Source organism: Cryptomeria japonica, chromosome 3, assembly GCF_030272615.1.
Source record: "Cryptomeria japonica chromosome 3, Sugi_1.0, whole genome shotgun sequence".
Lineage (NCBI taxonomy): Eukaryota > Viridiplantae > Streptophyta > Pinopsida > Cupressales > Cupressaceae > Cryptomeria > Cryptomeria japonica.
Genome location: NC_081407.1, coordinates 995,837,619 through 995,855,272, shown reverse-complemented (window position 1 = coordinate 995,855,272; position 17,654 = coordinate 995,837,619). Strand labels below are relative to the sequence as shown.

The following is a 17,654-nucleotide window of genomic DNA, read 5'->3' as shown; positions in this document are numbered from 1 at the left end:
TTGGATGTTTGTGATTTTTTTTGGTAACAATGTTATTTATCTCTAAATGTTGCCTCTCTTTTGCTAGGTTCTTTTCCACATCTTTTTGAAAGAAAATGGATTCAGCTTCTACAGTTAAAGTTGGTGGCAAAAAGAGAGACCCTTGTTGGAAACATGGGAGACCAGGTCCAAAACGAGGAGATGTTTTTTGCAACCATTGCAAAAAAATTGTAAAAGGTGGCATTAATAGGTTCAAATATCACCTTGCAAAAATTCAATGCCGAGATACCACAAGCTGTACGGAATGTACTGAAGAGGCTACGAGAGATGCAATAGCAACGCTTGAAGCATATGATCAAAGGAAGGCAACAAAAAAGAGAACAGCAGAGGCAATGGCAGCCCCAAGGGCAGATTTGAGTTCCATGGGGTCACATACAGATGTGGGGACATCTGGTTCTTCCCTTGGGCCACGGATACGAGCAAAGGGAACTTTGGACAGCAACATGGAAAACTTCTTTATTCCACGTAACACTCCTGGTGCACAACCTGGATTGCTTGGCACTGCATGGAATAAAGAGGCTCACCAACAAGCCAAGGTGGCGTGTGCTAGATTTTTTATCTACAACGATGTTCCGTTCAATGCTATTTCTAGTCCATCTTGGGACCAATTGGTCACCGCGTTGACTGTGGCAGGTAAGGGGTTCAAATCCCCAAGCCGTTACGAGGTAAGTGGACCGTTATTGCAGGATGAGGTCCAAAACACTCATGCATTAGTGGAAGAGCAAAGGACTATTTGGGAAAAGAATGGCTGCACCATTCTTTCTGATGGATGGACAGATGGTAGGAACAGGACACTCATCAACTTTCTAGTTGCTTCAGGAGGACAGTTAGTATTTTTAAAATCAATTGATGCCTCCAATGAAGTGAAGAATGCGGAGACCTTGTGCAACATGTTGGATGAAGTGGTGATGGATGTGGGAGTGCAGAATGTCATCCAAGTTGTGACTGATAATGCAGCTGCATATGTGGCAGCCGGCAAAGTTCTAATGGCTAGACATCCGACATTATTTTGGAGCCCTTGTGCTGCCCATTGTCTTGACTTGCTCCTTGAGGACATAGGGAAACTAAGTTGGGTAAAGAAAGTGGTTGAAGATGGAAGGAATATCACCAAATACATCTACAATCACACATGGGTCCTGAATCTTATGAGAGAGCACACTGAAGGTAAGGATCTTGTGCGGTCGGGGGTCACACGCTTTGCTACCAATTTCCTCACCTTGCAGAGCATACTTGCTACATTGCCCAACCTGAAGCGGATGTTCGTGAGTGAAAGATGGTTGGGGAGTCCTTATGCTACAAAGCCTGAAGCAGAGAAGGTTGTGATTGCCATTTTTGATACTAATTTTGCCAAGATAGTGGAGGAGATCATCAATGTAAGTTTTGAAACTTTAATTGATGATTTATTATTTAATTTTCTAATATTTCAATCTGCTGATTTTGTTAGATTTTTTATATCTAGGTGTCGGAACCGTTGGTGAGGGTGCTACGAATGGTGGATGGGGATCATAACTCCATGGGGTATCTATATGAGGCCATGGATAAGGCCAAAGAGGCGATTCAACACTTGTATGGGTCAAACAAGACCAAGTATGAACCCATATGGCGCATAATTGATCGGAGGTGGAACCATCAACTCCACCAACATATTCATGTTGCTGCCTACTTCTTGAATCCCAAGTTTTTTTACTCTCCGAGTTTCAGAGCAGATGCAGAGGTTAGAATTGGCCTTGACACATGCATTCGGAGATTAGTTGATGATGAGATCCTTCGAGACCTGATACTTGATGAGTTGCAGAGTTATAAGAAGGCCTTAGGGGAATTGTTTTCTTCACCTGATTGCAAACGTAGGAGAGCCACCTTACGACCAGGTAAAAAAAAACATATGTTTAATTTTTACCATTTATTTCTCTCTTTAAGATTATTGAAATCTTTACAAGTTATAAATCACATTTTGTATCCTTGCAGATTTGTGGTGGGAAGATTATGGTGCCACAACGCCTAATCTTCAAAAGCTTGCCATCCGCATATTATCACAGCCTTGTAGTGCTTCTGGTTGTGAGCGCAACTGGAGTGTTTTTGAGAACATCCACACAAAAAAGCGCAATAGGTTGACTCAACAACGCTTGAATGATCTTGTCTATGTGCGGTACAACATTCGATTACATGAGAAGAAGGTGCTAGGGCAAGATTCACATGAAGCACTTGACTTGGATGACATTGATCCATATGCAGCAGAATGGGTTGCTTCTCCTGATGACGTTGATAATGATTTGGATCCATTCCTTACTAATGAGCAGCTGAGTGAGTTGGAGAGGGCAGGAGAGGAATGGGATGCGGAAGTGGCAGCACGTGAGGAGGAGCAGGAGGTTGATCATGCAGCAGAGGCACCTGTTCGTGTTGAGGATGTTGCCACTACTTCAGCACCACCCATCCAGCGGCCACAATCTGTTTTGAGCTTTAGTCGTAGACGCAATTTATGATTTCTTATTTTCATTGATACCAAACTTTGAACTTGATATGTAATCAGAATTTCAGAGGTTCTTGTTTTGTGGTCTATGACTCTATAACTCTATGAGACTGTCACTATGATACGTTGATATGTATTGAACTCTTATACATATGTTGCACTTGGTTTTTGGGTTATGCTATGATACTTGCATTTGTTGCTATGTATTACCAAAAAAATTTGATTTATATATCATGGAAATCATATATGTTATACAAATTTGGTGTAAATGTGTGTTTTTGAATTATATATAAAAAAAAAATGTATTTTCAAATGTTCGATAAAGTTGCCGAGTTTTGCCGAGTTTTTTGCCGAGTTTTGGCGAGTCCCGAGTTTTTAAAATTTTTTGGCCTTGCCGAGTTATTGCAAAATCCGAGTTTTTCATCTATGGTTCTAACTATGAAGTAGTTAGGATATAACCATATTCACACCAACATGGTCCAATGAAGACACCTGCAATACCTGGAGCTAACTATCTTTTCCTTATTGTTGATGATTTTTCTAGGAAGATGTGGGCATTCTTCTTGAAAAAGTAGTCTAAATTTTTGTTACATTTCTTCACATTCAAAACCTTGGTTGGAAAGCAAGTACAAAGATCTATCAATTCATTAGGGTTTGAGAGTGGACGGGAATTTTCCTCCAATCAATTCAAGGAATTTCGCAAGAGGAATGATATACATAGGCAATATACAAGTCCACACATTGTACAACAAAAAGGGAGTTGTGGAACAAGGGAATAGAATGTTATGGAGATGGCAAGGTGCATGGTAGATAATCAAAATGTGCCATATCAATACTCAACAAAAGCTGTAAATACAATTGTTTGTGCCCCTCATTAGATTCCGTGTAAGGCATTGTAGAATCCCACTCTTGAAGAAGCATGGTTAGGGAGATATGAAAAAAGTAAAGGTATATGTTCGTTGTCTATGGTGAGTAGTCAAAGGCATACAGGATACCTAATGTCTCTATGAATAAGATTGTGATTAGTAGAGATATGGTTGTAGATGAGAAGATGTCTTTCTTCTTTGATAATGGTGAATCTATATATAGTATTGGTAATTGTTGCTGATTTTGGAACACATTATGGTGTTTAAATTAAACAAGCAACATTAGATGTGTCAAATTCCAAGGGGGATCTAATTGATAAAAGGTTGAGCATTCTTAGTCTTCACAACAAGTTCAAGGATTTGTTGGAGAAGAGAGTGATTCTTAGTCCTAACAAAAAGATTGGGAGGGCCAACGAAAGATACTGAAGTGTTACTATATTGAAAAGAATGTTCAAAAAGATGAATTGCTAGAGGCAATAGAAGGTTGGTCTATGTGACTGGGGAAACAAATTTCACAAGGTATTGAGTAGGTAATTTTACTCTTATTTCTAGTCCTTCATAGGTATTTGAGCCTAGCTGTAATGTCCCCTTCTCAATGAGGTGCTTTCAGTGGTCCATTGGCCTATCTCAGGGACCCGTAGGCTATGTGGAATGAAGAATTAGGGTTTCAAACATTGGTGCAGCATGAACTTACTATTTTTAGTAAGTCAGGGATTGACTGTTTAGATGGTGCTATCTTACTGAGTTTTCCATGTTCTGTCACTAGGTGCGAAGATGATGTTTTTCGGAGCTATATTGCTTGACTTACTATTTTTAGTAAGTATCAGTTCTATTTATAGCAGGGCAGTTCAGAGATTCAGTTCAGTCTAGTGGATGGTCCAGCACTTCAGTCCTCAATTCATTTGGGTTTTGAGCAGTATTTGGCTTGCAGGATGATTTATTAAATATTAACACTACATTCTAAGGTTAATATTTAATTATATTATTTTGGACGACTTTGGGAAATAGAAGTTTATTTTATTCAAGTGATTTTATCAATTTTTCCTAAGTCAATGGCATAAGGGAAATCGAATTATTTCATGAGCATCACTCAATGTCTTGTTTGCAAGTTATTATCCCAGGCAAAAGTTTGAACTTACCTAAGGGAAGGGGACGCCATCCTTGAGGGACTTATTTTATATTTTTCAAATGTTTTTGGGTGCCTTTGGGAGGAATAATGAAGTGACATGTAATTTGGATGTATTTGGGTGCATTTGCATTTGAATTTAGGGAGCAAAAAGTTATAAATAAGAGCCTTGGGCTCTCGTTTGGATCATCTAAAGAATTTGCATTTTTATGTTGCCGAAATGGAGAGCAAAACTGAGCTTTGGAGTTGAGGCTTCCTAGCTAGCACAGTTTCGTACTTGCAATATAGTACCTAGCTGGTGGGTGTGATTTAGAGTTGATTTTGGTGTGAGGGTTTTCAGTTTTAGAGTTTTGGTGAGTTTTCTATGTTGCTGGTTTGGAGTGGCTGAAGCGGATTTCTGATTATAACTCTTTGCCCGAGTGCTCGTTTCTTCTGGGTAGAGGCTCGTCGGAAGCGCCTTGGAGAGGCAATCATTCCTTTGGAAGGGCGTTGGGTTTGGTGATGATATGATTTTTTGAGATCAAACCGAAATTTGCAGCTGGTCGTACCTTTCTTGGAGTGCCTTGGTTTGCGTGCCTTTTGCGTGTGGTGATTTGGGTGCTGGTTTGAGCTCATGGTTGATTCGCCTTGGTCATAACAGTTGTTCGCTTGATTTCATGAGCATTTTGGAGCTGATTCGGAAGAGTTATGTGCATTTCCATGTTGTTGGCCCATTTCTGGAGATGCTGGTATTTATATCAGAATTGTTGTTTTTATGTTTTAGCCTGAAATCAGTTCTAGCCTATGATTGAATGTTGTATTACTTCATTGTAATCATCTTGTATCATTGGTTAGTAGTACTAACCTCATATTGAACTTGAAGTGCTCATTGTAATCCCCACTGCATAAGTGGAAGAGGCTGGCTGGGCCGCCTTAGTGTTTGTAATTTATTTGTGCTTCTATCCTCCCATTGAATAAGTGGTTGAGTGGTATTGTCCTCCCACTGAAATATGCGGTTGAGTGATAGTTTTTATGCATAAGTCCTCCCGCTGCATAAGCGGTAGAGTGATTTGGTTCCGGTTATGCTTTTGTTCCCTTGGCTGGTTTACCGCCAAGTTCTTGTTCTTCATCCTGCTGAAAAGTGGAAGGGGCTGGCTTGCCACCCAGCATTGTACTTGCTTTATAATTTCCAACAAATCAGTGAGCTAACGAGCCCCTTATCACTGTATGCTTTCACCTTCCCACATTGGGCACTTGGTGATCAGAAAGTGGAAGGGTTACAATTTCAGCAAGCATTGAGTTTATATTTTCTAACCTTAACGGGTTACGTGTTTGGTTGTAATTCTTATTGTGCTAAAAATAAAAAAAAATTATCCGGGATATTACACTAGCACATTTGAAGAGGCCAAAGGAAACCCTAAATAGTGGCCATGAAAGTGGAATATGATGCCTTGATGAAAAATAATCCTTAGGTGTTGTCAATATTGTTTGCAAGGAAGAATCCATTAGTTGTAAATGAATTTATAAAGTCGAGCGTAAATCAGATAGTTCTTTGCATAGACGTAAAACCCAAGGAAAACTTGTGGTTAACTGTGAGTACTTGATGCCCACCAACTTTCTCATGATGGTTAGAATTGGAATGCTTGGTTTTATCAAAAATTAATCAATGATGATCAAAACCAGCAAAAAGCTAGGCAAATGTGGAAAACACATGGTTTAAATGCATTTTTTTCGAAAAAACCCATTGGGTTTTTCTAAATTGCATTAGGTTTTTTTTTATAAATCCTTCAATATTCATTTCTTTGTGATTTGTCACCTTTAGGCAGCTATTGAACATTTTTTAAGTATTTCAATGTTTTTTAATTTGCTGCATTTTTCTCATTTTCTCATTCAATTGAATTCCATTTACACTTTCAGTTTGTTTGTCATTGCTATGTAAGTATAATGCTACTATGGGTCTTCAGACAAGTACAAAGCTCATCTTGTCGACAAAGGATATGCATAGGAGGAAGGGGTAGGCTATGAAGAGAACTTTTCTCCTATGTAAGAACCCAACTTGGCTCTCCTCTGCTGACTGTTTCTTTTGAATGCAGTAGATTTGAATTTGTTTTGGTTTTTGAATGTTTATGGATTTTTTTGTGTTTTTTGGTAATAATGAGCAATGATACAATACTGAAATAAACTCCTATGCTTAAAATAATACTGAAACAATAATATTACTGCTGGAATTAATTTACGAGACTATCAAGGGAATGTTGTTCTGTTTTATGGCCAATATGCCTGGAAAACAAATTCATTACAATGTAAGATAAAAAACCTGATTTTTGCTGTCCCGGTAGTTGAAAAATCTGCAAACTGCAAATTTTAATTTTTTTGAAAAAAATTACTGTTCACGCGGTACTGTAGCAGTCCGTACGGTGGTACTGTAGCAATCCGTACCGTACTTGTTAATCACCAAAATTTCTTCAATAAATCTGCAATAATTTCTCGTGAATTTATTCTTCAATTCTGCGCAATTAGATGCAAATAAGACCTCTGAATGAAGTCTTCCTGAAACCAAATATCACTGAATATTTCATCAGCTCAGATGGTGAACATTGAAGCAACTACGTCCTCCAATGGTGGCTGAAAACCCTAGTCTCAAGAGCAAACCCTTTCAATTTCACAATGTCAAAATAAATTAGCCATCCTCTTCTTTCCAAACTCAACGCTATATATCCTTTTTTGCAAGTCGTACCCTAATCCTCTTAATTACAATTTTGCTTGTAATTTCATTTAATTTCACTTTGGGTGTCAAAACGATTTTAATCATTAAATGGGCATTTAATTTTAATATTTCAATAGTCTGGTTCTGATAATTTAATTAAAAACATGGCCCCGTCTAATGATGAGTTGACCCTCAAGTTAAGTGATTATAATATAAAGTCACTTTATAACTTTATTATTAAATCACTTAATAATAAATGCTAAGTCATTCAAACTTGTCTAACTCCACAAATATTTTGAATTTAGCTATGCCGTCTGAAACTGGAGCTCACTAGTTGACCACCCATATGACCGTGATGTCTGCTAAAAATAGTAGGGGTCCATCTCCAACTGCTAAAAATAGCCTGGCCAAGCCAAACTCAAAGCAAAACTCATCATAAACAAACTCTGGCAACCCAGAAGTGTACTCTGCTCTGTCCCCGGAAGATCTCCATGCCAAGGTGACCCTCTATCCAATCCTACTAGCCTACGAGGATCTTTGATAGGCTAATCACAAGCTAGAGTGATGTCTCTAGCTAGAAGGGGACATCACATCCTACTATCAAGATGGTAACCTTTTGTTGGTTATCTCCATTGCTACTTAGTTTGATTCCAATTATATTAAATGGATGTTAAAAGTTCTTCTTGAATGGAGACTTGGAGGAGGAAGTCTATATGGTGTAGTCATAGGGTTTCCAGGTTCTTAGAAAAGAATGTTTGATTTGTAGGTTGGTGAATTCCCTGTATGGACTTAAGCAAGATCTTCAAGCTTGATATTTTAAATTGTCCTAGAGATTGTGGTTTCAAAAAAAGCTATTTTGAACCCACTGTCTACAACAAAATCATTGGTAATGACATAGTGATCCTAATTGTCTATGATATTGATCTTGTCATCACCAAAAGTATTGTTGCTTTAATTCAAAAGGCGAATTCTCATATTTATTTTCTTTTTGAAATGATAAATCTAGGTCGGCTTCAATACTATTTATTTTCAAAATTAGCACTTTGATCATACTATTTTTCGTATCGCAAACTTTGTATGCCAAAGCTCTTTTAGAAAAATTAGGAGTGATTGATGTGATTCTACATCTATGCCAATGGCTAAGTTACTGGTTCGGATTCGGGAGTGGGTTCGAGGACGCGAACCCGATTTGTGGGTTTGGGCAAAATTTATTTTGCCTTTTGGGTTTGTGGGTTGGGTTCGTTTATATATATATATGTATGTATGTATGTATGTATGATGTATGTATATATCCGCGCGTGTGTGTATGTATATATATATTATATGCAAAAATGTGTGTGTGTGTGTGTGTGTATGTATATGTATGTATGTATATATATATTATATGCAAAAAATTTAAGAAATATACAAAATTACAAATTTAAATATACCAAGAGAGAATAGATGAGCAACTGAAGTTGTTTTAGGTTTCAAATGTATTTAGCAAGGGGTGGATTAGGGTTTTTTGCTTTAAAAAGGCAAAAATAATAATTTTTTAATGTTTAAAAGTCACTCTAAGTGACTTAACCTAGCCAAAAAACTTGGGTTCACCCGGGTTCGCCCGAGTCCAGACAAGGTTCCCCCCAAGGGCACTAGGTTCCTTGTGGGTTCGTGAACACAAATCCACAGGGAACCCAGGGCCCCTGGGGTGAACCCTATCGGAACCAATCACGAACCCAATGCGAACCAGGACCCATGTGGACCTGGTCCGTGTTAGGGGCTCTAGATAGGCGAACCCGGTAACTTAGGCGAATGGAAGTTGGGATAAAGCTTTCAACTAAAACTTATTTTCTTCTAATCAGTGAATTAGGAGTTGATAGTTGGTGGGCAGTATGATTTATCTTACTACCACCTGACTAGATGTATGTTTTTTAGTAAGTTGTCTTTCACAATTCATGTCTAATAGTAAGTTGCCTTTCACAATTCATGTCTAAGCCTCAAGAAGAACATCGGCAAGCTGCAAAATGAGTCCTTAAATATGTCAAAGAGTACTTTGAATTTGGCATTCTATATTAGAGATCTATTGACTTCATACTAGCAAGATATACTGATTTTGATTGGGCAGGATTAGTTGATACAACGAAGTCTACAACAGGTTATGATTTTACTCTGGTTCAGAAGTAATTTTTTGGTGGAAAAAGCTATACATTTGCGTCATTGTCCACTAAAGCATAATACAAGGCAACTATTAAAGCTTAATATGGTTATCAAGGTTATCGGTCCATCTTCAATTTGACCAAGCAATACCAATCTCTCTTTTCTTTTGTTACAACTAGAGTGTTCATCTGATAAGGAAGAACCCGGTCTATCATTACAAGACCAAGCATATTGAAGTTCATCAACATTCTATGCACCAAATAGTTGACAATGAAGATAATTGTCTTTATTATTGTCTTGCAACAAAGCAAACTCATCTAAGTTTGTCAAGTTTATAGATAAACTTGGAATTGTATTTGGTTTAGTCATTAGGGCAGTCTAGCTTTGTTTGTAATAATGCCAATGGTTTGGTATTGTTAGAAAAGTAGAGGTGTATTTTTGCTTGCCCTAAAGATGGCATATGGTTGTACATAGATTGTAGGTTGTGAATATAATGTAGGAAGTATTGTTAATTAATAGGCTTCTATTTAATATAAGCCATTTTGCATTCTAATAGCTTTGGGTGGTGCAGTCAATCCAATAGGTATCCACTATTGTAGTTTATGCAACAGTGCATATTTGTAGGTGATTCAAGATGCTCTATAGATTGCTCCTTGAGTGGTGGATGTGTCATCTCCCCTTTTTGAATCAAAGATAATAAAGTGCACCTAATCCTATTATTTTATTTTTCGTAATCTTTTGTAAGGTGTGGGAAAATAATTTTTAAAATAGTAATTTAAGTTTGTGTTAACTTTATGTTTTAATTTTTTAAAAAGTGGACAACTTAATGTTGTTTTAAAAGAGGATCAATGTTATGTCATTAGGAAAGTGAGCCAAGGGGGCTTTCTTGTTTTTTAAGATAATTCCAATATTATATAAAAATTTAGGTTGCTAGTTCAGGTTCGGGCACCAGTTCGGGTTCGAAGAACCGGTACGCTAATACGACAAAATTTTGAAAAGGTGTTTGGGTTCGTTAGTACAAAAACATATATATATATATATATATATATATAAGCATGAATTAAGATTAGCATGTCACAAAGCATCATATAAGCAACAATACCAACAAAAACTTGTAATCATAGCATCATGATCAACCATAATAACATCATATACATCAAGTTTAATATCAAAATGACAAAATATTCAAGTATCATTGTTTCAACTTTCAACAATTTAAAGTTTAATCATCAAATGGATTCTCTAATTCATCATCCTCATTCTCCTCCTCCTCATCCTCCTCCTCATTGACATTGACATTAGATGAATCAATACCAATGCCACTTGCACTTGCACTCGCACTCGCACTATAAGTTTGCTTGCTATCCGAGTCATCAAATGCAACAAGCTGAGAAGCGGAAGCATCCAAATCAGTATGCTTTGGCTCTACATCCCACATCTTCGTTTCCCCTTGCTTGTAGTCATGTTGCTTGTGTGAAAGAAGACGTAGGTTGGAATGCACGTATACTAGGTTCTCTGCTCTTTTTGATAGCAACCTATTGCGCTTTATTGAGTGGATGAAAGAGTATGTTCTCCAATTTCTTTCTGAATTAGATGAACTAGCAACCTATGAAGACAAAGTAAACAATTAAAGTTATACATTTATAAAAATTAAGATAAAAAATTACTAGCAACCTATGAAGACAAAGTAAACTATAAATAAACTTGTGATAAATTTTAATTAATTAAACTTGTGATAAAACTTTGACAGCGAGGGGTTGTAGGTTTTGGAAGCATGTGCCATGGAAGTACCGCCAACTATGAGCATCCTTCTTGGATCTATGACGAAGAGCATCAACACTTGGACCATTTCCATTTGCAAATTCTATGAACTCATTTGTAACAATATCTCGCAAATCATCATTAGGAAAGAGTCGAAGGAATGCTGCCTTGTACCCATCAAATACTTCTAGATCTCTCCATGGTGGAATCCTTCCTGGTGTATCAAGAAATTGATTGCTATAGTACTTTGGTGTCAAGGCATAGGCAAGAAGATGCAAAGGAGTGGTCATCTTATTCTACATTTCTACAACAATTGCTTCCACTTGTTTGAAGAATTTCTCCTCGAGGTCATTCTCTCTTGCATTTATAATGCACTTCATTTTTTCAAGCATTGAGTCAATGCCATCATAAATGTCACCAATGCAAGGCCTATCCTTGTCAGTATAGCGAATCATGCTCATAACGGGTTTAGTGAAACTAAGGAGATATGTCACAAGATCCCACTATGACTCATTCAATATCCATTCCCTAATTTTTGCTGCCCTCTCACTGCTACTCTGCTTCCATACAGTCCAATTTGTGGTGATCACCATATTGCAAAGTGCCACTTTCACTTTCACAAGTCATCTCAAGACAATTGTGTTTGATGCAAAATGGGTCTCAGCGACCTATAACACAAATTAATGCCAAAATGATTAAAAAATAAAGCCAAACTTTAAAGAAGAATACACAATATAGCTTACACAATGATATTATGAACATTGAAAATTAAAAAAATCAGAAAATGTAAAATTAAATTACTATTTCACTTACCTTCAATAGCTCCAAATTTGAAAAGGATCTAAAAATCCCTTGAGACATGTGGTGATTTGTGATGAACGTCGGGATGTCGTCAACCTCTACATACACATCTTCGATTCATTTAATTTTTTTCCCAATCTTTTGTAGCATAAGATTGAGTGAATGGATTGCACAAGGTGTCCAAAAGATGTGATCATTGCGGGGTCCCACTGACTCAATGGCGGAGATGAGAATATCTGCAATAAATTGGCCATCTTTTACTTGGCCCTCACAATCCACAGCTTTCAAAAACATTGCCCCTTTAGGGGACACCTCTATGGCATTGATCAAGGGATGATTTTTAGAATCTTTGCACCCATTTGAAACAATTGATACACTTGTATCAGCCCATGAATCGCTTATGGGTTTCAATGCATCTTCAACCCCTTCACCTCTTTTTCCAATAAGGCTCCACGTACCTTCTCATAACCTGGGCCCTTATACCCTCTTGAAGCTTCATTAACACTTCTCAACATTTGCTTCCAATATGGGGAGCGAACAACATTGAAAGCCAACCCATTCACATATATGCACCTTGCTACATCTTGGTCAGCAATGTCTCAACTCTCATTTTGAAATGTGGTTTCTAAAAGCCCCTTTGTTCTTTTGCGTGTCAAGGGTGCTTCACTTTGAGGTTCAGCAATGGAAAAGAAGGGGTGGTTTTCTACTACAACATTGCGATTAAATGGGGTTGCATTCCTTTTTTTTTTTTTGCTGCAGTTTGATTCAATCTGCGGGCTTCCCTCTCTTCTGTTGCCTCATGCTCCCTAACATATTTTATCACCGTCTCATCTGGTATAGGTTTACCCTCTTTTCCAGGGCATTTTTTGATGCCTCTTCCTAGTATTCCACACAAATGGCCTACCACCCAAAAATATGAACTATTACATTCAACACCACATCCTTGGTATCTTGAATGAAATCCCCCACCTCCTGGAAGCAGTCTTAGAATGTCAACATACTTCCACAGAGGAGAATTTGGATTATTTCTTTGTTTTGAGATTTATTGTTCATTTGTGGCAATGGAGGAAGAGGTAGATGCCATTCTAGTTCCTATGGCAAGAAATAATATTAACAAATTCACAACAAAAACAAAATAATGAAAAACAATTAATGTTTCATGTTTGACAATTTGTGAAACAAAAATAGTTGAAAAAAAGGTTAAAAAACCTACCTCTTTTAGCCAATGGGAGCTTGCAAATGTGTGGAAATGATGCTGCAACGCTTGTTGAAGCTTAAAAAATCAGTCTTCAACTCCTCTTTGATTTTGGAAGCAAAACTTTGTTCACCGTTTCTTCAACCTGCTAGCAAAAAACTTTTGTTTGCAACACAAATGAGGAGAAATGAGCAAAGTTTATGTTTTAAAACTCACTTTTAGGGTTTTATTTTCATTTTTTTAAGTGGCAAATTTTTTTTTTTTTTTAAAAATTGCAAATAAAATGGCGTTTTTCAGCCACCGGCCGCTCGGGTTCGAATTGGGTCTGCCTTGGTCCGCCTAGGTTCGACTTGGGTCCGCCTTGGTTCGCCTGGGTTTGATCTGGGTCCATCCTCACACGAACCATGCCTATGGAATAAGGACCCTGTCTGGACCAGAGGGCCAGGAGGGCAAACCCGGTAACTTAGATAAAAATTATTGTAAAAGACAATTTAATATTTTATTTGGTACAGACTGCTTTTTGAGTGGACTCACATGAGTCTTTCACTTGGACTCGCGCCATTCACTAAACACGCCCAGCCACGATTTTAAGTGTTTTTTTTTAACTTTTTTCACTCATTTGGCATTGTTGCTTGCTGAAAACAGGTTTGTAGAGTTTGAAGGAGGAGAGGAAACAAGATTAAAACAACCTCATTCTCTTCATCAGAATATATAGATGAAATATAACATTTAAGTATAAGTCCTTATACTTTAAGTTATATTTCATGTATATATTGGCAGGATGTTGAGAGTGGTTTCAGAACTCTAGGAGTTATAATGCAAATTCTAGGTTTTAGAAGATCTTTTAAATTTTCAGACTTAGTCAAATTTTAGTAATCAATAGGCTCCTATTAGCATTCTCTCCCTTTCTCATTGCTGCCAATGCCATAACCCATCCTCTGGCAACCATAGGGTGAAGATTAAGGAATGGATTGATCATCTTTAACTTTAGCTCTAGATTAACATAGCAATCCCGTAATTGCTTCTTTACGTGCATTTGACCAAATGCAGGAGTTATATTTATCAGGGAGAATTCGATGTATTGAAGTAACAGCAATGAAGGTAAGGACATAAGGACTATAGAAATATTGAAGAAATTAAGTGCTCCAAATAGGCTATAGAATTAAATATCACAGAATCATATTAAGCACAAACTGATTTAAAGATCAGTATGTCAAGCCATGATCCGTATGAAATCAAATATAATTTTTCTGTTTTTACCAAACATAAGTTTTGTTACCTGTATTTTCTGTTTGCAAGATTTTTAATTTTGAGCTACTGGTAGTACATATGTTCTCTTATCTACAAATGTTTCATCAATTCATAATTTTTCAGGTTGGAAGCAATGAGGGAGGCTGGAGTTCAATTCGGAGCTTTGTATCTCCAGACAAAGAATTGGATGAGACTATTGCATTTGTTTTTGGAGATATGGGAACATCTCTTCCATATAAAACATTTCGTTGGACCCAGGCAGAAAGTGAGCTAACCATAAAATGGCTACTGCGAGACCTTGAAGAACTTAGGGATAAGCCTGCATTTTTATCTCACATTGGCGATTTGAGTTATGCCAGAGGCTATGCATGGTCATGGGATTCCTTTTTCTCTCAGATTGAACCTCTCGCATCCAAATTCCCCTATCATGTATGTATAGGAAATCATGAGTATGACTGGCCACAACAACCGTGGAAACCTTCATGGGCAAGTTCAGTTTATGGGACTGATGGAGGTGGTGAATGTGGGGTGCCTTATAGCCTGAAGTTTCATATGCCTGGCAATTCTTCATTTCCAACAGGAAATTCTTCTCCAGCAACTCGAAATCTCTACTATTCTTTTGATGTGGGAGTTGTTCACTTTGTGTACATCTCAACTGAAACAAATTTTCTCCAAGGAAGTGATCAATATGCTTTCATTGAGCATGACTTAAGACAAGTTGATCGCATTAAAACTCCATTTGTAGTTGTTCAAGGTCACCGTCCCATGTATACCACAAGCAGCAGGATAGGAGATGCTCCTATTAGGGAAAAAATGCAGGAGCACTTAGAACCTCTTTTTGTGGAGTTTGGTGTCAATCTTGTTTTATGGGGTCATGTTCATAGCTATGAGAGGTTTTGCCCACTAAAAAACTCCTCATGTGGAAATATGGATATTGGAGCTAACCTTCCAATACATGTTGTGGTTGGAATGGGTGGAAATGAAGTGCAACCGCAATGGCAGCCTAGGCCTGATCATCCAGCAGATCCTATTTATCCACAGCCTATTGGGTCCATATATCGCAGCGAGGAGTTTGGTTATACACGTATGCATGCTACAAGAAGCAAACTGTCAGTTTCCTATGTAGGTAATCATGATGGACAAGTCCACGATATCTTAGAAATACGCCTGAAAGGCATTGAGATAGTCTCTTCTAGCTGGATTTGGTTTCTAAAAGCAGTTTCCTTATTCCTGGTTGGAACTTTACTTGGTTTTTTTGGTAGTATATTGTACTACTACACAACAGGAAAAAAATCTCGCAACGTTCAGTGGGCAACACTGAGTAACTCTGACTTATAGCTACCATAATGCAAGGAGGCACACCAATATGTAAGTTTATTCTGTAAATAACTGCTAGACTTTCCATTACAGATTATTTAAAAAAAATAATTATTTAGCCGCTCTTACGAGGAAGTAGGTGCACTATAGTTGGCTCTGCTGTAATGCATTTACATACATGCTGAATTCTACCATTGTATATGATGCTTTTTATTCTTTAATGGCAGAGGTTCTGCAGTCTTCTTTTTAACAAATGACAACAATTGTCTTGAACTTAGCTAATTAGTACTGAAGCATTCGAATCAACTGGTGCTATACTGCCATCCAAGCGTCAAGCTTTCTACATTTCAGACTTTCTCCAAGTCTGTGTTTTGTTCTTCGGCTTATTATCAGTAAATTGTTTTGTTGTTTCTGCAAATGAAACTCAACTTCTCTGTTCAAGATATACAAGAGTGGCAAAATATTATCGTAGTAACAACAGTTCTGTTGAAAAACGAGCACATTCTATACTATTTGTAGGAAGAAGATGGTAACAATTACACTATAACTCTTGCTTTTGATTTGGGTATTTACAGATCATGTTTGTTTGTTTGTTTGTTTTAATTGGAATAGATCATATTTGTTATATTTCTTTTTTGTATACTGTTCTGGGAAAAGCAATCAGGCAACTAGAAGGGATCAGTTTAACTTGAAATTTATGAACAATAATGAATGGGTGTACATTCGTTCAGAAGCCGTTTCACTGAACTTATGTAGAATCTATCTTAATTGAGTCTTTGGACCACGTCAAATTGTTATTTTGTATATAACTCTTATTGAGATGACAACGATGTAATTTTAGATAGAGGAAGAGTGAGGTATTAACTTAAAGAACCAAATGTAATTATAGAACCTTTATTTGGTTTAATTCAAATTCTTATAAATCTTTTGGGATGTTACACATGATACTTTATGATGATTTCGGTCTTGCTAATGTTTTTTTAATTCTAAAATATTTTATTCATTGATGATTATAATAGAAGAATATGGGTATATTTTTTGAGAAATAAATCTTAAGTCTCTAGTAAATTTAAAGGGTTTAAGGCTCTTGTAAAGAAGCAGACTATTAAAAAGATGTTTCGAGGGCTGATAATGGCAATGAGATTTATTTAGTAGATTTTGATAGGTTCTACAAAGATCATGGAATAGAAATATATAAGACAACTCCATGTACCATTTAGTAGCATAGGGCTATAGAAAGAATGAACAAGACATTAATACAAAGGGATAGGAATATACTTAGTAGGGTTGGCTTGGAGCAACATTTTCAGCAAAAAACAATTGTTTTTTTATTAAGGATCAAACAGGTTTTGAGGGGACCCGAAACCCTTTACAACAAGTTTTGAAGGGACTTGAAACCCTTGGATTTTCCAAGGATCTGAAACCCAAAGAAAAACATTGCTAAAAGATACATCATAGACAACCAACAACCCAACCTCAGCCAAATCATCAAAGTATAACTATTGAAGAACCAGCTGAAAAAATAAAGTCGAAGCCATACTCCATACGACTCAAACAACACCAAAGGATGTCAATACATGATAATCCAAGGGTTTTATCAAGGCTCCCTTAACCTACAACAAGTACCAACGGTTTTCCTAGGCACCCATAACTTGAACATTTGCTTTGGGCAAGGATCCCAAAACCATAACAACCAGAATTTTGAAGAAAAGCATAAAGGAACAATCTGGAACCAGGGGATTTTGACAAGCTCCCCAAACGATTATATTGGGTTTTGATATGGCTCCCAAAACCAACAGGTTGAAACCAACAAAGACAATCTATCTAAAAGTCAACTTCCTTCCAACAAAACTCCGCTCCACCTCCATAGGAACCCGACACACCTCAAGAGGAATTGAAGAGAAACGGACCATCAGTTGAACAACCCAAACACTGTTCAACCCCACAAGGTCCAGAGGCAAAAGATCAGAACACTAGTTTTTTGGAATACTGGGTTTTAGAAAGGCTCC

The 17,654-nt window shown here is 37.2% G+C and overlaps 1 protein-coding gene across 3 annotated transcripts in view; it reads left to right on the top strand.

Moving 5' to 3' along the window:
- The window catches only part of LOC131045307 (probable inactive purple acid phosphatase 2), a 68,481-nt gene extending 52,209 nt beyond the window's left edge, over positions 1–16,272 (top strand). Inside the window, exons 2-3 of one of the 3 annotated variants that reach the window (XM_057978875.2) lie at positions 14,452–15,696; positions 15,924–16,272. In XM_057978875.2, coding sequence (XP_057834858.2) covers positions 14,452–15,666 — 1,215 coding nt within the window. In that variant the 3' untranslated portion in view covers positions 15,667–15,696; positions 15,924–16,272. Of the gene's footprint in view, positions 1–14,451 lie in introns of all 3 variants that reach the window. The other 2 variants (XM_057978874.2, XM_057978873.2) reach the window with 2 other exon arrangements.
- Positions 16,273–17,654: the final 1,382 nt, after the last annotated feature.